At 39.0% G+C, this 24505-nt stretch overlaps 1 protein-coding gene and 1 pseudogene across 2 annotated transcripts in view; both read left to right on the top strand.

The window, feature by feature from the left end:
• The window catches only part of EDEM3 (ER degradation enhancing alpha-mannosidase like protein 3), a 68710-nt gene extending 54854 nt beyond the window's left edge, over nucleotides 1-13856 (top strand). Inside the window, exons 19-21 of one of the 2 annotated variants that reach the window (XM_068985653.1) lie at nucleotides 1877-2062; nucleotides 3341-3388; nucleotides 9784-13856. In XM_068985653.1, coding sequence (XP_068841754.1) covers nucleotides 1877-2062; nucleotides 3341-3388; nucleotides 9784-10187 — 638 coding nt within the window. In that variant the 3' untranslated portion in view covers nucleotides 10188-13856. The remainder of the gene's footprint in view (nucleotides 1-1876; nucleotides 2063-3340; nucleotides 3389-9783) is intronic. The other variant, XM_068985654.1, reaches the window with a different exon arrangement.
• Nucleotides 10292-19800, top strand: LOC138090292 (HIG1 domain family member 1A, mitochondrial pseudogene; annotated as a pseudogene).
• Nucleotides 19801-24505: the final 4705 nt, after the last annotated feature.

Raw genomic sequence — 24505 nt, 5'->3', positions numbered from 1 at the left:
AGACTTTGGCGTAGTCAATAAAGCAGAAATAGATGGTTTTCTGGAACTCTCTTGCTTTTTCCATGATCCAGCGGATGTTGGCAATTTGATCTCTGGTTCCTCTGCCTTTTCTAAATCCAGCTTGAACTTCTAAACATTCACAGTTCACGTATTGCTGAAGCCTGGCTTGGAGAATTTTGAGCATTACTTTACTAGCATGTGAGATGAGTGCAATTGTGCAGTAGTTTGAGCATTCTTTGGCATTGCCTTTCTTTGGGATTGGAATGAAAACTGACCTTTTCCAGTCCTGTGGCCACTGCTGAGTTTTCCAAATTTGCTGTCATATTGAATGCAGCACTTTCACAGCATCATCTTTCAGGATTTGAAATAGTTCAACTAGAATTCCATCACCTCCACTAGCTTTGTTCATAGTGATACTTCCTAAGGCCCACTTGACTTTACATTCCAGGATGTCTGGCTCTAGGTGGTTGATCACACCATCGTGATTATCTGGGTCATGAGTGGTTTTAATTGTATATAAATGAGCAAATTAGGACTTGGTTGTTTTTTTGTCCCAAATACCAGAAGTATAGATTATCTTAAAAATCATTTGCCTACAAGAGACAATTTATTTAGTGTAAGGGAGGTTTGTTTACTATATGGAAATGGATTATTTTCGTTGAACCTAAGAGTAAGAAATACTACTGAGTGCTCTAAGGAATTAGAAGTGGAAACTAAAAATCATCAGGAACCATGACGGCTAGCATTTTTCTTGTCTCTATCTGTGGGTCCTCCTGGATTCTTCTCTGCAGCTCTTTGGTATTCTGCTTCAATCTGCAGTTTCTCACCAGCCTGCTCTCTTTTTACCTAGAAGTTCCAAAATGGCCTTTTCCAAAATTGCAACCTAAGCCATCAGTCTGTGTCACTTAACTGGACTTCTGCTGCTACTGCTGCTAAGTCGCTTCAGTCATGTCCGACTCTGTGCAACCCCATAGACGGCAGCCCACTAGGCTCCTCTGTCCCTGGGATTCTCCAGGCAAGAATACTGGACTTCTACCCACTGCTAACCGAAAGTCTTTCTATTTTTGAAAATGTGCCACTTCCAAATCTCCCAGAGACACTGGGGGTCAGGTAGCCATCCTTTGTCTGGTCAGTTGCTGTTGAAGGGTGTGATTCTGCCTGGTATTTTCTACTTAGCAGGGCTTGTCCATGCAAGCTCTCTGAGAGGTGACAGACAGGTTCTCCAGGGAGACTGGCATGTGAGATTAGGACTGGACATAACTGACATCTCCAGTAGAGTAGTAATTAGCAACCATACTATTATTTTTTAACCAGTGTAAAGTCAGAATAGTGTTTCATTCAACTTACAGAGGAAAAAAAAACAGTCTAGTAATTATTCCTTGTGAAGAGTGTTTTAAAAATACATAATATAATGCCATTAGAGAAAATCGTAAATAGCAATAAAATTTTCATTATTCTGTCATTGTAATTCAAGTCTCTGAATTTTTCCCTTTTTAGGCTTTTTCATAAGCATCTGAAATTTTTATAGTCACAATCATAGAACTTTGTACTTTACTTTTTTTATGTAATAATAACATTTTGTTATTCTGTGTGTTCCCTCAGGTAGTTCATTATAATTTACTTACAGTTTACAGTTGTTGACAAGTATAAAGCACTCCAGTAAACTTTTTCAGGCATAAATCATTTCGCTGCTTTTGAATTATTTCCTCAGGGTAAATGTCTAGGAGTAGAATTAGTGGACCCCACAAGTATGAGTGTTTTGTGGTTCTTGATGCAGGAAATTAATGTCGACAGGTGAAAAATAGTAAAGATGGGCAGCTGGATCTTTCTAATGGATGAACGTTTTGATCTTTGCTTTTATTCATTCTCTGGCTAGATGACAATGAGGGGAGCAGCAGTGATACTGCCCCTCTGTTCCAGATGGCGGGGGATGGGAAGGACACAGATGACATTAAGATCCCCATGCTGTTTTTATTCAGTAAAGAAGGAAGTATCATACTGGACGCCATCCGGGAGTATGAGGAGGTGGAAGTGCTCCTTTCTGACAAAGCAAAAGATCGAGGTAAGGGTAAAAAATCCTTCGTTTTCCACTTTGCATTAATTTTTTTAACTTGACAAAAATGAGTTACAAAATGATTATTTGTGGTTCACTGGTAAAAGAAGTAAAAATTTTTAGAAGGTGATTTCAAAATACGTTTTTCTTTTGGAAAGAGGAGTAATGAAATGTTTATTTCACTTTGTTCGCTGATTTAGAATGTCATTAGAATTAGATTTTTATATGTGATTTATAATTTTTGCTATGATTCTGCCAGTGATAAAAATAGAAGAGATTACATTGAGTCATTTTTAACATCCACAGAGGCTTACCATTCAATTTCACAGATACTATATCCTCTGGGGCTTTTTTAGAATAAGAAGTAAAAAGAGATTATATAGAACGGTGTTATATATGATATAATAGTAATTGGGTTTCACCAAGCCACCTGTAATCAAATAACCAGTGTCTTGGTAAAGGCGTAGAAATCTAGCAGCTTCTCTTCACTGAGATAATTTCATCACATAGATACTTAAAAGTTACGAGAGTTACACATGACTGGCTAGTGCCTGAAGAACAAGGTAGCATGCCTTAATTCATGAGAGTGTATATAGATCCCTCTCTGGGCCAAAATTTTTGTTAGTAAATTGAAAGCTCTTTGAAACCCAAATTATTGTATAAATGCAAGGTCTCACTAGTATTCTTTTACAATTTCACATCTAGGGATAGAGGGCAAATGAGGGAAAGTGAACCATCAGACGTAGTCTGTAATCCTGCCTTTAATAGCCGTTTTCTTAGCCACTGGAGACTCCTATAGGGAGAGCACTAGTCCTCCTACCTCGCCTTCAACAGATCAAGTTGTGTAATTTGTACACAGTTGTTGATGTTTGGGATATTTGTTTGGCAGATATGTAGGAAACTTACCCAATTCAGTATAACCTCCAAGTGGAACAATTAAAAAAAAAAAAAGGTTAGCAATAATCTAGTGCTAGCCGAATCAGTGTTTTGTGTTGTCTCCTTGTATTGCTTTATTCTTCTTTGAGGTTCATTCAATTGTTTACTATTTAAGCAGTATGGCGTGAGTAGGGTGTATATGCTTAAGGATGTATAAACAGAACAGAATAGATAGGATTCCTAATCTTCTTAAATCCTATGTGCCTGTTTTTTTTTTTCTTCCTGAGCCCTTTTTTCAGTTAGATCTTTATATGCATTTTGGCATCAAACACAGGCAAATTATTATTCCATGTAACTCTTTAATGCCTTTGCTTTTTTCCCCCCTATTTTGTGCTACCATTGGAATTTCAGCAGCAATATTAAAAGGTAAAATGATTCCAAGCTACATTATTAATAGTAGTAAGTATCCTTAATAAGCCTTAAATTATATATATGTATATGCATGTGTATATACATGTATATACACACGTGTGTGCATATATATATTGTTTCAGTGGCTACCATGATAATACATCATTTAAAGTAATTAGATTATTTTCATGTCTAGTCAGCTGTCCCATAATGATGATTCTTTATTGATCCTGTCATAGCAAATTCTGTAAATTAAATAATAGGTGAATTCACTAGTCCATATCCATGCAAGAGTTACTCTAATGAAGACATTGTTGTATAGCATGTGTTACTTTTGGTCACTTTTTATTGGAATGCAGTATAAACTATTTAAAGTATCGACTTGTTTTTAAAACCCATATATCTGTAGGGAAATGTGTGAGGGTTAGGACTATGAGATTGTGGTAGAGCATGTGCTTCCTATATCAGAGATAGGATATGAAGAGAGATCAGTTATGCTATTTAAAAAAAAAAAGTCTGAACAGCATAAGAGTATTCCCTTGAGGACCTTGCAGTAAAAGGCCTTTATTTAAATTATGTATTTTTTAAAGTTTTGATAGTCTGTCCATTTTTTGACTGCGATTCTGTTATAGTGTGATATTTTGACAAAAAGCCTTGAAAAATTCCCCTTTTTGTATAGCTTTTTGAAGAACTGTAGGGCGTTATTAACTGTAAGCAATGAGTTATAATTGTTAATATTTATCAGTGTAACAAAAGTCAGTAATAATAGTTTTATTAAATCAACTGCTTTATTTACTTAGGATATTCCAGGTTAACCTCTGTAGTGGGCACCATTAATCTGTGCTGTTGCTGTATGCATCAGTGTTTCTCTTCTGCTTCAGAATTAGCTGATGTGGTAGTTAGAAGTGTAGATTCCTGAGGCCTACTCCAGAATATTGAATCAGACTCTCTGAAAGCAGGGGATCAGAATCTGAAATTTTACAAGCATTCCAGTTAATTGCACTCATCTATACTTTGAGAAACATTGAACAAGGCCATGAAGGCACCATCCTTTAAAAAAAAAAAAATCTCCCAGCTCTCTATCTGGCCTTATTGTGCCATCAAGGGGACTCAGACATGACTGAAGCAACTTAGCACACAACACACACAAGGATACTAAGTAGGATTCTATAAGTACACCAAATAATAGCAGCCATAAAATCTGAATGATTTAAAATGTCCTCCAGATTGTTTTCTCTAAAGATCTCATTCCACAGATACATATTTCCCTTAAAAAGTCAGTTTTGATGGCGCCGGTCTTCCCACATATCAATACAGAAAACAGAGACTCCAGAACAAGCCCCTACTCCCACCTGCTAATTCTGATAAATCCCAGCCATTGATAAGAGAAATATCTGCAACAGTCCTATATCCTAGCAAAAATGTCCAGATAAATATACATTTTTCTTCAGAATAAAGCATTAGTAATTTATTAAGTAGAAATGCTGCTTTCCTCAGGTTAAACCAGTCACACTTCTAAAAGTTAAGTTATCCACAGAAGTGTTAATATTGTGTCTGTCATGTGTCCGGTTCCAGAATTTCTAGAATTTGTAAAGGTGCTGAATAATAATTCCCACCCTGTGTCCGCAAACAAAAGACAAGAGATCCGAACTGAAACAATTTACAATTAAGATTCAGTTGACTTTTCTCAGTAGTATTTCTCAAGAGGGGGGAAAAAAATCAGCATTTAAAAGTTTGAATACATTGTCATTTTGTAGTTTATAGCCTAGGCTTCCAGTGCCTTAAGAGCTGTGTGGACACACAGATTCAGAACTACTTTTATATTTGTGTCTGTCTGGTGAAGAGGCAGGCAGAACAGGGGAAACAAAAGAAAGGGCCAGTGGTTTGAACTGCCTAAGATTTAACTGTGGCAGTGTTCCTTTTCCTAAGCTTATCCTTCACTGGATGTGATTGGGGTGAATCTGTCCTTCAGTTGATCTATAGAGATTAGGTCTCTGTTGGAAAGGGTTTGGTTCTGAGGAGGTGAATCTAGTGTGTAAACAGATGGCGTCTTTGCTTGGAAAGGGGCAGCTGAAATGTTAATAGAATTAATACGGAAGGACTCCAGCCTCTCTTCCTCAGTCACCACGTGTTTTCTCTTGTACTTTTGCATTTGCACACCTTCCCTCTTTGCACAAGTGCCTCATCTATCCCGATTCCACTCCCACAGCCTTTTCCTCTTTAAAAACGTTTCATCATTCTAAACACCAAGTTTAGTGCTATCCTCTCTATGAGTTTTTCTCTTATTCTCATAGATAAAATGTATGGACATCCTCTTTGACAGTCTGTACTCATCTAGTTTTGGCTGTGCTGGGTCTTTGTTGTGTGCGCAGGCATTCTCTAGTTACGACAGATAGGGTCTACGCTCTACTTGTGGTGCCACGGGCTTCTCATTGTCGTGGCTTCTCTTGTTACAGAGCACGGGGTTTGGAGTGTAGGCTCAGTGCTTGTGGCACGCAGGCTCAGTTGCTAGGTCTTCCTAGACCAGGGATTGAATCTGTGTCCCCTGCATTGGCAAGTAGATTCTTAACCACTGGGCCACCAGGGAAAGTCCCAACATCTTCTTAATATAGTTGTACTTTTGACATTTGTATTACATTGTACTTCTTTACCTGTGTCTCAGCTCTGTATTTCTTGTCAGTAAATGCTGGTAGCATGGGTGAATGAATGCTTGTAGAACATCCAGTCTCGAAGTCTTTGCCAAGTTTCTTTGTCCTTTCATTATTAAAACTTTCTTTTCTTTCTCTCTCTCTTTTTTTTTGTATCTTGAGATTTTCTTCATTCTTTTTGGCTTCTGCAAATCTGATTCACCATCCCTGAATTTAATGATGTAATCATTAGTACTATGATATTCCATACTGTGACAACAGGCCCCATAGAATGAAGGTTTGTAGTGGTGTGGTAGATTGTTTCTTTTTGTACTTATCCAACTGTCGTTTTTATTTAGCTGATTGAATAGTTTGCTATTTTGAATACATTTTAATATCTCTTAATGCAGCTCCCATCTCACTAATTCTTTTCAGAATTTCTTGACTTCTCTGTGATGTATATTCTTCCATAGGAATTTAAAGATAATCCTATCCAGTCCAAAAAGTAAAGGAGTAGAATTGGGATTCATTTTGGAATTGTATAACTGCATATGTTACATATAAACAGGAAAGTTTTGTTAAATATTGACTTTCCATCCAGGTACATACAGGTACTTACCTGTAAATTGAATCAGATCTTATTTTTTCATTGAGATTTTATAATATTAAGCAATAAGATTTCATAATAAATTTAATTATGTGTCTTATAGATTTTGTTTTTAATTATAAAAAGGTTACTTAGTTTATTTCTAACCAGTTATTGCTATTACAGAGGGGTTATTTGTATTTGCCTACTTATTTTTACCCTGTATCAAATTCTTTAATCATCTTGCTAGTGTAGTTAAAAATTGAGTTACTTTGAGTTTAAGTGTAAAACAGAATCTCAAAATACAGACAACTTGGTCTTTTTCTATATTCACACTATTCTTTTTAATTGAAGTGCAGTTGATGTGTTGTGTAAATGTCTGTTGTACAGCAAAGTAATTCAGTTACGTTCCTTTCCATTATGGTTTATCACAGCATATTGAATATAGTTCCCTGTGTTAAACAGTAGGACCTTGTTGTTTATCCACCCTGTATATACACTCATTTGGATTTGTTAATCCCAAACTCCCAATCCTTCCCTCCATCACCTTTCCTTGCCCTTGGCAACCATAAGTCTGCTCTCTGTGAGTCTGTTTCTGTTTTGTAGATATGTTGATTTGTGTCGTATTTTAAATTCCACATATGAGTGATATCATATGGCACTTGTCTCGTTCAGACCACTTAGTGTGATAATCTCTAGGTCCATCCTTGCTGCTGCAAGTGGCATTATTTCATTCTTTTTTATGGCTGACTCATATTCCATTGTATATGTGTACTGTATCTTCTTTATCCATTCCTCTGTCAGCGGACATCCAGGTTGCTTCCGTGTCCTGGCTCTTGTGAACAGTGCTGCAGTAAGCATTGGGGTGCGTGTATCTTTTTGAATTATGGTTTATCACAGCATACTGAATATAGTTCCCTGTGCTATGCAGTAGGACCTTGTTGTTTATCCATCCTGTGTATACTGATTTGCATTTGTTAAGCCACTGAGGCAGCGACTGAGGTCTACTATCCTGGAGCCTGCATAGGTAGAGGCTGGTAGTGGAGAAAGGGGCTCCCTTTGTGTGCCGCTTAACAAGGGTGCTTGACTTCTATGGTGGCCTCGGTGCTTCTGCAAACACCCCCAGTTGCGGCCATAGCACACTCCAGCCCCCTTCAGGCCTTGTCCACACAGCCAACAGCAGTCCTCTTCTTGTGGACTGCGCGCTCAACCCTGAGATTCAGGCCCTGCCTGTACCAGCGGACACATGTCTCAGGCCGGGGCGCGCAGGGTAGCAGTACTCCAGTCTGTGCAGATGTCTCTTCTGCCTGCCGCAAATGGGGATTGTGCTCTCCTCTGAGCCTCCCTTTCTGTCCCTGCTGATCTGAGGGGGCTTCCCAGGATGCGGGAACCGCTCCTCTTTTTAGCTCCCTCCCAGGGGTGCATGTCCCGCCCCTCCATCCTCTTTTTTTTTTTTCCTTCCTCCTACCTGATAGAGATTTTTCTTGTCCTTTCAGGTGTTTGAGGTCTCCTGCTTGTGTCCAGTAGGTGTTCTGTGAGATTTGTTCTGTTTGTAGATGTATCTTTCCTGTTATTTGTGGGAGGAGGGGAGCCCCCCGTCCTTCTACTCCACATCTCGATTGGAGCCTACCCCACTCTGTTTCCTTATCCTTAGCTAGGTTTCCAAAAGAATATTATGTATGTAACCCTAGAGTGATTCTTTGTCAAAAGCACAGTCTTTATTACTGTATAAAATAGCCCCACACCTTTTCGTATTCTAAACTAGATTAATGCAGTCTAGAAATGAAGGTTCTTTTTGGTTTTGCTCAAACTTAGGGTAGCCTAGCATAAATGAGCTCCAAGCTGCCAGACTGCTTTCTGTTCTTTAGTTTCCCTAAATGTCAAATTAAAATGTACCTTTTCCACAGCTGAGAGAACATATGGGAACTCCTCCCCCTTGCCCCCCTTCCCCCTGACACAGCCCCAGCACAAACTATCCAAAGCTTCCCATGTCAGGTAATCCTGCCTGGTTGGTGTATGCATACGTATCCTTCTGTCCCTCCCTGTGTGCCTTTATTTCCTTCCATTTTTCTGGTTTTATAATAAGTTCATCTTCTCTTTCTTCTTGGACTAATTCTGCTTATCTTTGAAATCTCAGTTCAAGTGTCACATTCTGAAAGTGAAAGTGAAGCCGCTCAGTCGTGTCCGACTCTTTGCGATCCCATGGACTGTAGCCTACCAGGTTTCTCCATCCATGGGATTTTCCAGGCAAGAGTACTGGAGAGGGTTGCTATTTCCTTTTCCAGGGGATCTCCCCAACCCAGGGATTGAACCCAGGTCTCTTGCATTGCAGGCAGACACTTTACCCTCTGAGCCACCCGGGAAGCACATTCTGAAAGAAGTCCTCAAATCTCATTATTCTTTCCTAACACCATAGCATGCATCACAGAGTCTTCTTTTTATTTGTGTTTATTTGTAAACGTTTTCCTCAGCTGGACTATAAGATTCAGAAGGGCAGGTTAAGTGTTTGTTTTCACCTAGTTTTATCCCTAGCACCTTGCACAGTGCCTGCCACACAGTAAGATGCTCAGGAGACCTTTACCTTCACCAACTGACTGCAGAGTCTGAGAATTGTGCATCCTGTGATTATAGGTGCTGCTACCTCAGCACTTTCTTGTAGGAACCCTAAATAAAATGCCTCTAGTGGTTTTACCGTATATTCATTACCAGCGGTTTAGCCTGCTTTTCCACCTTCCAGTGGATTTTATGATTATAATTCATAGACTTCCAATAATGAAGTTTTGTAAATAGTCTGTTTTTGTATTTATGGAAATACTTAATCACATTAATACCCGTGAGTCATTTAATTTCGTATTATCTGCATTTTTATGGTTTACTGAGTGGGGATTTCACTTTTCAAAGAATATTAAAGTTACAGCAGTGGCAAGCACTGTTTAAATTTTATTTGGTTTAATATGTTCTCACGTGTGGGCTTTCCTGAATTTAGGTGTTTAATAAATTTGAGACATATAAATTTTTATGCATTTTAATAGTATTTTTGTATAGTGTATTTCTTGGCATTTATTGACACCCATTGACAGCAGTCTTTATTAGAGTCATCCTGCATTAACATGGTTTTCTTTTAACTCTCAGTTGTTTCCTTGAGTACTAAAACCAGTATGGTTTTGAGAATATGATAGTACATGTTTTGAGGAGGAAAGTAGCATGAAGTTTGTTTCTTTCCTGTACAGATCCTGAGATGGAAAATGAAGAACAACCATCCTCCGAAAATGACTCTCAGAGTGCTGAGCAGATTGCATCAAGGTCTCAGGAGATTGATCTGGTTGATCAAGAGTCTCCTGAGGAAAGTTCTGTGAACTCTCATCCAGAATCTTTATCTCCAGTAGATACAGACAGTGCTGCAAGCGTTTCTTCTTCTGAACAGGATTCTAACCCCGTGGAAAACCTCGAGACTACAAGTCTTGATGGTGAATGTACAGATTTAGATAACCAGCTTCAAGAACAGTCAGAAACTGAGGAGGATTCCAACCCTAATGTTAGCTGGGGTCAAAAGGCCCAGCCTATAGACTCCATATTAGCAGACTGGAATGAAGACATAGAAGCATTTGAAATGATGGATAAGGATGAGCTCTGACTCACAAAAGTCTACCTGGTGGTAGGTATTTCAAAAGAAAAGGTAAACTGTGGTTAATAGACGCCCTGATACTAAGCAGGCTCTCTTCATGGGAGGCTTTAAGTATGGTGATGAGCAACCACGTTCTGACTGGGAGAGTGAGTTATCACAGGAATCTGGAACATGCTATGTTAGAACTGACCTTGTTTAAAACTGTCCCATCAAAAAATGCAAACTCACAGTCCTCCCCCACCCCCCAGGTGACAGGATTGTACCATCGTGCTGCACACCTTGGGCCAGGAAAAGATTACTGGGCATTCCTTGGAACCAGATTTCTGCAGTCTCTGGATAGTAGCTAAGAAACATATCCAGTTAACTATGAGGTGGGGAATACAGATTTGTACAGCTTTCTAATTAAAGGAAGCTCTCTGTTTTCTTGGTTTGGGGGTTAGAGGTTCTTTGGGGGACATGCATAGGAGTTTTGTGGGCATTCTGGTTATGCTGCCTTCACGGAAACACTCAAAGTGACCTAAGTGGTTGTGAAGCGAATGCATTCATGGTGAAAACAGTCTTTGCTCATCATTTTCACTTGCTTCATTGTGTAACATGATCAAGATGACTTGATTTTTTTTCCCTCTTAATGGTGTCCTTTTCATTTAAACCAAAGCTGAAGCCAGTGTACTTTCTCAGTGAGTTCTTTGCGTAAAGACTAATCATTGGGACCAGGTAAAAAGGTCATATAATGTGGAAGTTGGTTACTTAATACTCTTGAAAAATGGAACAAGGGAGAAACTATAATGTTGCAATATGAACTTGCTATTGGGCCTTCCATAAGGAAAGCTGTGACTACTCTGAAATGGAACTTAAGGTTATATCTTTGTAGGGTAAATTATAAATCTTTTCCAGTTCATTTCTTTGGAGGTGATTACCTCTAGCCATCAGCCTTACTCCATCCCATGTGTAGTATGCATTTTGAGCCACAAGACCTGTGTCGCCAATAGCTGAATACATTTTATTCCATTTTTCTGTCTTAGCCATGATAAAACTGTGGTAGTGATCTAAAAATTCTGGAGTAACTACTATTTTTTCCTCCTTTGAAACTATAGTTGCTAAAGTTGCACCTAAGGAATCTGTCACATTTTCTGTTGAATCATGGTTTTTAAGTTTTGTTTTGTTTTGTAATGAGTATTCCTTCCAATATGGACTTGAAAATTAGTCTATGGTAACCTGTGTAAAAAACACAGTAGCAACTAACATATAGCCATATAGCTTAATGGAACCTTTTCCCCTATATTTTAATTTTTTGTTGGTTTTTTTTTTGGTGTGTGTGTGTGTGTGTGTGTGTGGCAGTCTGGTGCTGGCCACATTTAAGTTTAAAAAATTTTTTTGTTATCTGTAGACAGCCCTGTAATTGAAATCATGGCTTTACTCTATTTATTTTTTTAAACTTACGTGAATCAGTTCTAAAGGAATATTTGAGACTTAATTTTCTTTTTCTTTACCGTGTCATTATGTAATAACTTTTTTTTCTTAAAACAGTTTTGGAGGTACTGATGGACTTAAACTGTATATGGAGCTGTTAAAAGAACAGCAGTGCTGTATTGTAGTTATGTATATTCATGTACAGTATGTCTTAGATCCCAGGTAAACATATCTTTTATAAGGGGATAAATAGCTGCTTTCAAAAATTCCAGCTAAAGTTAATTGGGTCAGTGAGTAATAAATCTAATAGAGAATTCACTTTGAGGGGGGAAAAAAAAAAGTAGTATACAAGACTTTTATTGGCCCTTAATTAAACCTGACACCAAAATGGATATTTTTAGTCTCTCTGCATGTGAAATTTGGTGTAAGAAGATAGAACTATAATACATAGAGTATATGGAAGGATAGACATAGTGCTTTGTTCATTTTGATTGCAAAGCTGCCAAAATAGCTGAAGCATAATTACTTGACTTGCCTTGATTTATAGGACTGGGGCTTGGAGAAAAGGAGCAGATGTTCCTTTAAGACTTGGATTACAGAAGTCTTATATACGTTGATTTGGTTTTCTTTTTGTAGCTCAAAGCCATTGTTTTTTAAATCCAGCTTTTCTAATTTATCAAAACAACATAATTTTATTTCCAGCAGAGATCTTGTGGCATACACAGAAAAGCCAGCTTACTGCCACTTAACCTTTCTTTGGCCGTTAGAGGGAGTTGTTGCCATTCATTGAGGTCTAGAAGCAACTTGGAGAAGGAAATGGCAACCCACTCCAGTATTCTTGCCTGGAGAAGCCCATGGACAGAGGAGCCTGGCAGGCTACAGTCCACGGGGTCACAAGAGTCAGACACAACTTAGTGACTAAACCACCAGCTTGTTTAGAAAAATGAATACTTAAAGAAAAAAAATTTAACTATAAAATTAACAAACTATAAAGATTAATAGCAGAAGGAATTATACTTGATTTTTCCCTAGCTAAGAAAAGAAGGTATAATGTTCAGCTTCAAAACTCCAACATTGTCACTGACTCTCTATTCTTAACTGACACACTGCCACGAAGTTGTTTTTGAGTTCATGAAAAGTTTCAACAGCATTAGGCATTTTTTTTAAATGTTTTGTTTTTTAAGTACCTTTTATAGCATTTTATTTACTTCCTAAAGATTCAGGGAATCTGAATTTTAGATTCTGTGACCCTGAATTTTAGAAACATCTGGTCTACCTCAGTTAGATGTTGGCTGCATAGAGATAGAGCTGAAGTGATCACCACAGCCATAAAACTGATTGACTAAGAAGGATTTATACAATGTTTACAAACCTGGAATCAAGTATGGATTTTATCTGAAAGTTAAAAGTTAGATATTAGAGAAAGTATTTAATTCAGGTATTTTCAAGTTTTAAAACTTCACTTGTTTACCTACTAAAAATAGTTCTAGTTTTTTCTGCTTAGGAAAGTCCATTAAAATGATATACCCTAATTTGCAGTGCTTTTCTCATAAAGTTTTGGGTGTGAAAGAATTGTAATTTACTAGATATGTTTGGGATGGGATATTCTGTTGGGTAGGTTTTCCTTTTTCTTTTGAACTTTTAATAGGCTTCCAACAAGAGTACAGTTGTTTCAGAACAAATTTTTTTAACATTATACTTTTCCCTTTCTCTTCACAGTGTTTAGAGAGTAAAATGAAAAACTGTGCACTCTGTGATTTTAACTTCTCTAATATACTCTTGAGATTTTTGCTTTAATTTAAATTACCATCACATGGCCCTTTCAGTAGTAAAACCAGCATTTGTTCCCTCACCAAACCCCATGCCAAATTCATCATAAAGAAAGCTCACCATCCATAATTCCAGTAGTGCTTATCAATTTAGAGGAGGGGGCATTTAGTAAATATCCCAACTGGTCGTTTTATGCACAAGGCTTCAGTCAGAACATAGAAAAAAAAACATTCTGTGAATGAAATATTGTATGTTCAGATTTTATAAAAGACATTTTTAAAAGCCCAATTTACAGCCGTATATTTTCTTATGATGTAATTTATGAAAAAGATGTCTGTACTAACAGGTGCTGTAACACTACTGTTGTTGGATTTTATTGTTTGGTGATAAATGTATACAATATTTCTAAGGGAAACTATGTACTGTGATGTAAAAGTCTGGGCAAAATGTATATAATCCTTGTATATAGTTGTGTATTTGATTATAATTACTGATTGTAAAGATTTAATAAAATATGTAAATATCCTGGTTTAGTTTTAATTTTTATTTTTAGCATACTTTGCATATCTTTATACTTTGATATCTCTAAATTTTTTTTCACCACTGTTTTCCCTTTCATTTTCATTTACCCTAGAAGAGTAGGTTTGGGGGATGCCTTAGAATATAGACATGCAAACACACATTGAACAGTTCCACAACTCAACGAGTATCCCCAGGGTAGAGCTAGAGTTATTAATTTACAACGTCAATATTGGTATCATGTGTGTTTTGAGTTTTGTTGTGGTGGTGGTTTTGTCACTAAGTCATGTCTGACTCTTTTGGGACGCCATGGACTGTAGTCCACCAGGTTCCGCTGTCTAAGGAATTTCCCAGGCATGAATATTGGAGTGGATTGCTATTTCCTTCTGTAGGAGATCTTCCTGATTCAAGGGTTGAACTGGCATCGCCTGCATTGGCAGGAGGGTTCTTTAACAATGAGACACCAGGGAAGCCCATATGTTTTGAGTTTTCTAATATTTAATAAAATCAGTTATCCTTTTAATATTGTCATCAAAAGTAATACTGACCTCTCCTGTTAATTCCATTGAGACCATCTATTTAACAGCCACTTTCAGATACTATGCTTTTCATCTTTACTGTTAAAGGGTTTGTGAACACAAGATATATTGAAAGATCTGATAATATCACTATTATCTGTTGATATTAATAATCATTTTCTTTAAAGATAAGCAAACTGAAAGTTGAACAAGTTCTAAGCATCTTATGCTTAGGTGCCTGGTTCATGGAATGGGAGCCTTGGTTTATTTCCAGAGCTTATGAATTCAGAAAAGAATGGACTCACCATCCCAGATGACTGTGGGAGAAATAGTTTAGAAGTCCTGTGGTGTGTTAGGGCACATTTCTACCCTTGTTTCAGCCCCAGCTGTCTAAGAAGTAGTGCTGTCTTCAGACATAGCAGCTACAGGTAATACTGAAAAAATACTTTGGATGTAATAGTAGGATGGAATTTCATAGAATAGAGAAGATTGAAAACCTTCCTCCGATGGTTAAGGAGAGAACCAAAGTCCTGAAATAGGCCAGTCTGAGACAGAGGAACCTAACACCTGGGGCCTGGCTGTTCCCTTCCTACCACCGTCACCACCACCACCCTGCTGTTGGAGTTGCAGAAATTAGAGGCACAGCTTACACAGCAAACCCCTACTTTATCTGTTCCAAATTTCTGAGAAAAGCCATTGATCTTGGGCCAAGAGGCAGTCTGACAAACACTGCAAGCTAGCTTGTCCTAAAGGCCCTTTCCCCACTCTCCTATCCAGCTTTCTCCTTGTAGAGTAGGTGGCGTTCTCAAGGCAATCCCAGAGAGCTGCCATCTTTAGAAGAACTGATCTATTTAGTTGGCCACACTCTTGTCTTACCTGAGGTCTTATGCCAACTGAATCCCAGCTTTAACTGTCTTATTATATTAATAAAATAGGTAAATATTTTTAAAGCCCTATTATCTCATTCTCCAATCATTACTTTTAACTCAGTCTTGTCCATTCACTTGGGTAATTCTTCAGGACCTCCAATCAATTGGTCCTTCTACTTTCTTAGAATCCATCACCCTTCCCCATGGCCTCACTTCCCAATTTACCCACCGTTAATGTCTCGCTCTTTTGAGCAAACTTGGCAAAACTTTAAATCTTATTAAGTCCAACTACTCATGACTTAGCACCTAAGTGTAAGTAGTTATTGGAACTGGATGAAATCACACCACCAGTGCTCACTGGCACTTTAAATTATGAATACAAATCTAGGAAGGGAGAAAATGGAGAGAAGAGCCTGGAACTGGGCTATGGTGGATTCTGAGGATTCAAAGATGAGAATTGTGGGTCTTTCCAAAGATTCACAGCTTGCAGGATTTAGTCAGGATTTTAGACTTTGTTCTAAGGGTAATGAGAAATCACTAAAGGGTTTTAAATTAGCATAGTGAAATGTAATGCTAAATGAATAAAAATCTAGAACAGCCCTATTCTCTAATAATAATAACTCATTTATTCAACAGAAACTTACTGAGCATCTCCTGTGTGCCAGGCGTTATGGGGCCTGGAGGTTGCAACACTGGGTCAAACATAAACAAGATAGAAAATAAAACTATTAATAAATACAATAATAGGCTTATGAAAGAGAAGAACTTATGGTGAGAGGATAGTGATGGGTATCAACAAAGAATTCTACTTTAAGTGACCAAAACATTAACAGTGATTATCTCTGGATTACAGGCAATTTCTATTTATCTGTTTGGGTATATATCCAAAATGAACATGATTTTAAAAATAAAAACAGCTAGGTCAAAGGTGAAAGACATGCTGAGAAGTATAGAACATTAATAAAGGAAGTTATGATTCAAAGAAATGGAAAGATATCCTCTTAGATTGAAAATAGTAATATTGTTAAAATGGCAATACTACCCAAAACAATTTACACATTTAATGCAATCCTTATCAAATTACCCATGGCATTTTTTCATAAAACTAGAACAAACAGTCCTGAAATTTGTATGGAATTGTAAAAGACCCAGAACTGCCAGTGCAATCTTGAGGAAAAAGAACAAAGCAGGAGGTATATCCCTTCCAGACTTCAGACAATACTAGAAAGCTACAGTAATCCAAACAGCATGGTAAATAGACATATGGACCAATGGAACAGAATAAAGAGCCCAGAAATAAACCACTCATGTATGGTCAATTAATCTTCCACAAAGGAGGCAAGAAGATGCAATGGAGAGAAGACAGTTCACCACCGGCAAGTGGGGCAGGAGAGGGAGACAACCATATGCAAGTCAGCAAAGCCAGACACATGCTTAGGCTGCAGGCAAAACAACTCGGAATGGCTTAAGACACGACAGCAGAGAGCTCCTTGAAGAGAGTATAGAAAAAGCATAAATTGACATAAATGCCAAAGAAGGCTCAAACTACTGCTCAATTGCACTCATCTCACACGCTAGTAAAGTAATGCTCAAAGTTCTCCAAGCCAGGCTTCAGCAATACGTGAACTGTGAACTTCCAGATGTTCAAGCTGGTTTTTGAAAAGGCAGAGGAACCAGAGATCAAATTGACAACACCCGCTGGATCATGGAAAAAGCAAGAGAGTTCTAGAAAAACATCTACTTCTGCTTTGTTGACTATGCCAAAGTCTTTGACTGTGTGGACCACAATAAACTGTGGAAAATTCTGAAAGAGATGGGAATACCAGACCACCTGACATGCCTCTTGAGAAATCTGTATGCAGGTCAGGAAGCAGCAGTTAGAACTGGACATGGAACAACAGACTGGTTCCAAATAGGAAAAGAAGTACATCAAGGCTGTATATTGTCACCCTGCTTATCTAACTTATATGCAGAGTACATCATGAGAAACACTGGACTGGAAGAAACACAAGCTGGAATCAAGATTGCCAGGAGAAATATCAATAACCTCAGATATGCAGATGACACAATCCTTATGGCAGAAAGTGAAGAGGAACTAAAAAGCCTCTTGATGAAAGTAAAAGAGGAGAGTGAAAAAGTTAGCTTAAAGCTCAACATTCAGAAAACGAAGATCATGGCATCTGGTCCCATCACTTCAAGGGAAATAGATGGGGAAACAGTGGAAACAGTGTCAGACTTTATTTTGGGGGGCTCCAAAATCACTGCAGATGGTGATTGCAGCCATGAAATTAAAAGACGCTTACTCCTTGGAAGAAAAGTTATGACCAACCTAGATAGTATATTCAAAAGCAGAGACATTACTTTGCCAACAAAGGTCCATCTAGTCAAGGCTATGGTTTTTCCAGTGGTCATGTATGGATATGAGAGCTGGACTGTGAAGAAAGCTGAGCGCCAAAGAACTGATGCTTTTGAACTGTGGTGTTGGAGAAGACTCTTGAGAGTCCCTTGGACTGCAAGGAGATCCAACCAGTCCATTCTAAAGGAAATCAGTCCTAGGTGTTCATTGGAAGGACTGATGCTAAAGCTGAAACTCCAATACTTTGGCCACCTCTTATGAAGAGTTGACTCATTGGAAAAGATTCTGATGCTGGGAGGGATTGGGGGCAGGAGGAGAAGGGGATGACAGAGGATGAGATGGCTGGATGGCATCACTGACTCGATGGACGTGAATTTGAGTGAACTCTGGGAATTGGTGCTGGACAGGGAGGCCTGGCGTGCTGCGATTCATGGGGTTGCAAAGAGCAGGACATGACTGAGCAACTGAACTGACTGACTGGCTGACTTATACCAGTGTTTTAAGTCAATCTCCCAAAGCAATAGAAATAAAAGCAAAAATGAATGAGGTCTAATCAAACATACAAGGTTTTGTTCAGTAAAGGAAACCACAGCAAAATCAAATGACAGCTTACAGAATGGGAGAAAATATTTGCAAATGAAGCAACTACAAGGAATCAATTTCCAAAATGTACAAACAAATACAACTCAATAACAACAATAAACAACCCAATCAAAAATGGGCAGAAGACCTAAACAGATCTACCTCCAAAGAAGACATACATACAGATAACTGATAGGCACATGAAAAGATGCTCATCATCGCTAATTATTAGAGAAATGAAAATCAAAACTATAATGAGGCAGAAGATATTAAGAAGAGGTGGCGAGAATACACAGAAGAACTATACAAAAAGACTTCAATGATCCAGATAACCACAACACTGTGATCACTCACCTAGAGCCAAACATCCTGGAATATGAATTCAAGTGGGCCTTAGGAAGCATCACTACAAACAAAGCTAGTGAAGGTGATGAAAAAAAAAAAAAGCTAGTGAAGGTGATGGAATTCCAGTTGAGCTATTTCAAATCCTTAAAGATAATGCTGTTAAAGTGCAGCACTCAGTATGCCAGCAAATTTGATTAACTCAGCAGTGAGTGGCCACAAGACTGGATAAGGTCAGTTTTCATTCCAATCCCAAAGAAAGGCAATGCCAAAGAATGTTCAAACTACCACACAATTGCACTCATTTCACATGCTAGCAAAGTAATGCTCAAAATCCTTCAAGCTAGGCTTCAACAGTTTATGAACCGGGAACTTCCAGATGTACAAACTGGATTTAGAAAAGGCAGAAGAACCACAGATCAAATTGCCGGAATCCATTGTATCATAGAAAAGCTAGAGAATTTCAGAAAACATCTACTTATGCTTCATTGACTATGCTAAAGCCTTTGTGTGGATCACAACAAACTGTGGAAAATTCTTAAAGAGATGGGAATACAGACCACCTGACCCACCTCTTGTGAGACCTGTATGCAGGTCCAGAAGCAACAGTTAGAACTGAAACAACAGACTGGTTCCAAATTGGGAAAGGAATACGTCAAGGCTGTATATTGTCATCCAGCTTATTTAACTTATATGCAGAGTACATCATGAGAAATGCCAGTCTGGATGAAGCACAAGCTGGAATCAAGATCTCTGAGAGAAATATCAATAACCTCAGATATGCAGATGACACCACCCTTATGGCAGAAAGCAGAGAGGAATTAAAGAGTCTCTTGACGAAGGTGAAATAAAGAGTGAAAAAACTCAGCATTCAAAAAATATTCATCTGGGAGAAGCCAGCTGGACAGCAGGTGCGGGAGTGTGGTCACTAGCCAATAGGAACCTGAAACATCTTGTAGTTGTCTGAAGATTCTTCAGTTACTGTGTCAAGCGACACAGATGTTTCTCTTTCCTCATATGATGAAGATCAGGGATGTTAGCTTATCCGAAAAGCTAAGAGAGGCACCATTTGTCCCCATTGGGATGGCAGGTTTTGCAGCAATTGTGGAATATGGATTATATAGAGGGGAAATACTAAAAGTTTTGTTCCCCTGATCCACATGTGTGTGGCAGCCCAAGGCTTTGTTGTGGGAGCAGTGACTCTTGGTATGGGCTATTCCCTGTATCAAGAATTCTGGGCAAAACCTAAACCTTAGAAGAGGAGATGCCGTCTTGGTCTTGGTGGTGGTGCTTGCTTTAATTAGACATCTCATACTGAGGTTATATATTTATGCTGAAAATAAATTTTTTGGGTCAGACAAGAACATGGTAATTTGAATATTGGCTTATTTTCTTGCAGGCTTGATTTGCCTGCTGACCAAATTACTGGTGACTAGTTCACTAGCTAGGTCATTCGGGGGAGTCAGATTCAGATCAGCACAAAAGAAACATGTCACTTTTAAATACATTTGATAGAGATACCTGTCCACCTTCTTAAACGCTTCTGTTGAAATTAGTTCTAAAGAAGACAACATGCCAATCCTGAAAATGCTCCCAGTTGCTGCAGAAAATCGTATGCTTTTGATATAAGGTAGGAGTCCTATTTACTGCTGTTAATTTAACTTTCTGACTGTCTTGTGGACTGAGTACTGTTTTAAGGGCTGGTGGGCTCTTGAAGAACCCTTTCAGAACAGTGCATGGAATACAACATTATAAACCTCCCTGCAAGTAAAAAGTTGGTAACAGAGCCACTTTGAAGAAGTATTTATTTTAGATCATAGTTGTAAACATGAGGATAACTTAACTGTATATCCCTGTTAGCTCTTTTGTAGTTGCAGAATTAGATTTTGCTGCTGTTATAATAGAATAATTTTAAATGTTATTTGGAAACAAATGTGTGTTTTAGGTGCTAATGCAAAGGTAAAAAAAAACAAAACAACACTTTTTAAATGTGCACAGTATGTTTATTTTCTCCAAAAGAATCATCAACTAAATAAAATGCCTATAATGGAAGTGATTGATGACCAAACTGGTTTGGTCACATATTATACAAACTTTGATATATCACAGAATGCTTTGCTATACTTGTGAAATTCTCTTGTGTAACCTGAATTCCATGGTGATAACATGGTAAATGTAGTGTTATTAAAGTAAGTGAACACACACACACACACAGAACAAAGGTCATGTCATGTGGTCCCATCACTTCATGGCAAATAGATGGGGAAACAATGGAAACAGTGACAGACTGTATTTTCCTGGGCTCCAAAATCACTGTGGACGGTGACTGCAGCCATGAAATTAAAAGATGCTTGCTCCTTGGAAGAAAAGCAATGACAAACCTAGACAGCATATTAAAAAACAGAGACATTACTTTACTTACAAAGGTCTGTATAGTCAATGCTATAATTTTTCCAGTAGTAATGTATGGATGTGAGAGTTGGACAATAAAAAAGGCTGAGCACTGAAGAATTGATGCCTTCACACTGTGGTGCTGCAGAAGACTCTTGAGAGTCCTTTGGACAGCAAGGAGATCAAACCAGTAAATCCTAAAGGAAATCAATCCTGAATATTCATTGGAAGGACTGATGCTGAAGCTGACATACTTTGGTGAAGAGCCAAACTATGCGAAGAGCCAACTCATTGGAAAAAACCCTGATGCTGGGAAAGATTGAAGGCAGGAGGAGAAGGGGACGAAGGAGGATGAGATGGTTGGATGGCATCACCAACTCACTGGATGTGAGTTTGAACAAACTGTAGGAGACGGTGAAGGACAGGGAAGCCTGGTGTGCTGCAGTCCATGTGGTTGCAGAGTCAGACATGACTGAACAACAAGAACAATCTCACAACTGTCAGAATGGCCATCATTAAAAAGTCTACAAATAACAAATGCTGGAGTGGATGTGGAGAAAAGGAATCCTCCCACACTATTGGTGTGAATATAAACTAGTGAAGCGACTATGGAAAACACTATGGAGGTTACTCAAAGAACTAAAAAAGAATTGCTATATAGTCCAGCAGTCTTAAGCGAACTGAAGGTCGCTCAGTTGTGTCCGACTCTTTGCGACTCTATGGACTATACAGAATGAAGCAAGGCAAAGGCTAATAGAGTTTTGCCAAGAGAACATACTGGTCATAACAAACACCCTCTTCCAACAACACAAGAGAAGACTCTACACATGGACATCACCAGATGGTTAATACCAAAATCAGATTGATTGTATTCTTTGCAGCCAAAGATGGAGAAGCTCTATACAGTCAGCAAAAACAAGACTGGGAGCTGACTGTGGCTCAGATCATGAACTCCTTATTGCCAAATTCAGACTTAAATTGAAGAAAGTAGGGAAAACCACTAGACCATTCAGGTATGACCTAAATCAAATCCCTTACGATTATACAGTGGAAGTGAGAAATAGATTCAAGGGATTAGATCTGATAGACAGAGTGCCTGAAGACCTATGGATGGACGTTTGTGACATTGTACAGGAGGCAGTGATCAAGACCATCCCCAAGAAAAAGAAATGCAAAAAGGCAAAATAGTTGTCTGAGGAGGCCTTACAAATAGCTGTGAAAAGAAGAGAAGTGAATGCCAAAGAAGAAAAGGAAAGATATACCCATTTGAATGCAGAGTTCCAAAGAATAGCAAGGAGAGATAAGAAAGCCTTCCTCAGTGATCAGTGCAAAGAAATAGAGGAAAACAACAGAATGGGGAAGACTAGAAATCTCTTCAAGAAAATTAGAGATGCCAAGGGAACATTTCATGCAAAGATGGGCTCCATAAAGGACAGAAATGGTAGGGACCTAACAGAAGCAGAAGATATTAAGAAGAGGTGGCAAGAATACACAGAAGAACTATACAAAAAAGATCTTCCAGACCAAGATAATCACGATGGTGTGATAACTCACCTAGAGCCAGACATCCTGGAATGTGAAGTCAAGTGGGCCTTAGAAAGCATCACTACGAACAAAGCAAGTGGAAGTGATGGAATTCCAGTGGAGCTATTTCAAATCCTGAAAGATGATGCTGTGAAAGTCCTGCACTCAATATGCCAGCAAATTTAGAAAACTCAGCAGTGGCCACAGGACTGGAAAAGGTCAGTTTTCATTCCAATCCCAAAGAAAGGCAATGCCAAAGAATGCTCAAACTACCGCACAGTTGCATTCATCTCACACGCTAGTAAAGTAATGCTCAAAATTCTCCAAGCCAGGCTTCAGCAATACGTGAACTGTGAACGTTTAGAAGTTCAAGCTGGTTTTTGAAAAGGCAGAGGAACCAGAGGTCAAATTGCCAACATCCGCTGGATCATCAAAAAGGCAAGAGAGTTCCAGAAAAACAACTATTTCTGCTTTATTGACTATGCCAAAGCCTTTGACTGTGTGGATCACAATAAACTGTGGAAAATTCTGAAAGAGATGGGAATACCAGACCACCTGACCTGCCTCTTGAGAAACCTATATGCAAGTCAGGAAGCAACAGTCAGAACTGGACATGGAACAACAGACTGGTTCCAAATAGGAAAAGGAGTACGTCAAGGCTGTATATTGTCACCCTGCTTATTTAACTTATGTGCAGAGTACATCATGAGAAATGCTGGGCTGGAAAAGCACAAGCTGGAATCAAGATTGCCAGGAGAAATCTCAGTAACCTCAGATATGCAGATGACACCACCCTTATGGCAGAAAGTGAAGAGGAACTAAAAAGCCTCTTGATGAAAGTGAAAGAGGAGAGTGAAAAAGTTGGCTTTAAGCTCCACATTCAGAAAACAAAGATCATGGCATCTGGTCCCATCACTTCATGGGAAATAGATGGGGAAACAGTGGAAACAGTGTCAGACTTTATCTTTTTGGGCTCCAAAATCACTGCAGATGGTGACTGCAGCCATGAGATTAAAAGACGCTTACTCCTTGGAAGAAAAGTTATGACCAACCTAGATAGCATATTGAAAAGCAGAGACATTACTTTGCCAACAAAGGTCCATCTAGTCAAGGCTATGGTTTTTCCAGTGGTCATGTATGGATGCGAGAGTTGGACTGTGAAGAAAGCTGAGCACCGATGAATTGATGCTTTTGAACTGTGGTGTTGGAGAAGACTCTTGAGAGTCCCTTGGACTGCAAGGAGATCCAACCAGTCCATTCTGAAGATCAGCCCTGGGATTCCTTTGGAAGGACTGATGCTAAAGCTGAAACTCCAGTACTTTGGCCACCTCATGCAAAGAGTTGACTCATTGGAAAAGACTCTGATGCTGGGAGGGATCGGGGGCAGGAGGAGAAGGGGATGACAGAGGATGAGATGACTGGATGGTATCACTGACTCGATAGATGTGAGTCTGAGTGAACTCTGGGAGTTGGTGATAGACAGGGAGGCCTGGCATGCTGCGATTCATGGGGTCGCAAAGAGTTCAACACGAATGAGCAGCTGAACTGAACTGAAGAAACAGTCAGGACTTTGCTGGTGGTCTAGGGATAAGAATCCACCTGCCAGTGCCGGGGACACAGGTTCGATCCCTGGTTGGGGAAGATTCCACATGCCACGGAGCAACCAAGCCTGTGCACCACAACCACTGAGCCTGCGTGCTGCAACTACTGAAGCCCATGGACCTAGAACCTGCGCTCCACAGCAAGAGAAACCACAGTGAGAAGCCTGTGCACTGCAATGAAGAGTAGCCCCCGCTCCCCGCAACTCGAGAAAGACTGCATGCAGCAATGAAGACCTAGTGCAACCAAGAATAAATTAATTAACTAAAAGAAAAGTCAGTGCAAGAACACCCTGACTCTCCTTTGTCCTCCTGAAAGCAGGAAATCAATCTCCCATGTCAAAGGTACCCTGCCTGTTCCAGGCGGCATCCTTATCACCAGGGACAGGCAATTTAGGGACATGGAAGGCTATATAAACAAACCTTATTACTTTGCCACCCATTTGTT

This window comes from Capricornis sumatraensis, chromosome 14 (assembly GCF_032405125.1).
Source record: "Capricornis sumatraensis isolate serow.1 chromosome 14, serow.2, whole genome shotgun sequence".
Taxonomy (NCBI): Eukaryota; Metazoa; Chordata; class Mammalia; order Artiodactyla; family Bovidae; genus Capricornis; species Capricornis sumatraensis.
Note: the sequence above shows the minus strand (reverse complement) of the source record. Positions and strands in the feature narration are given on the sequence as shown.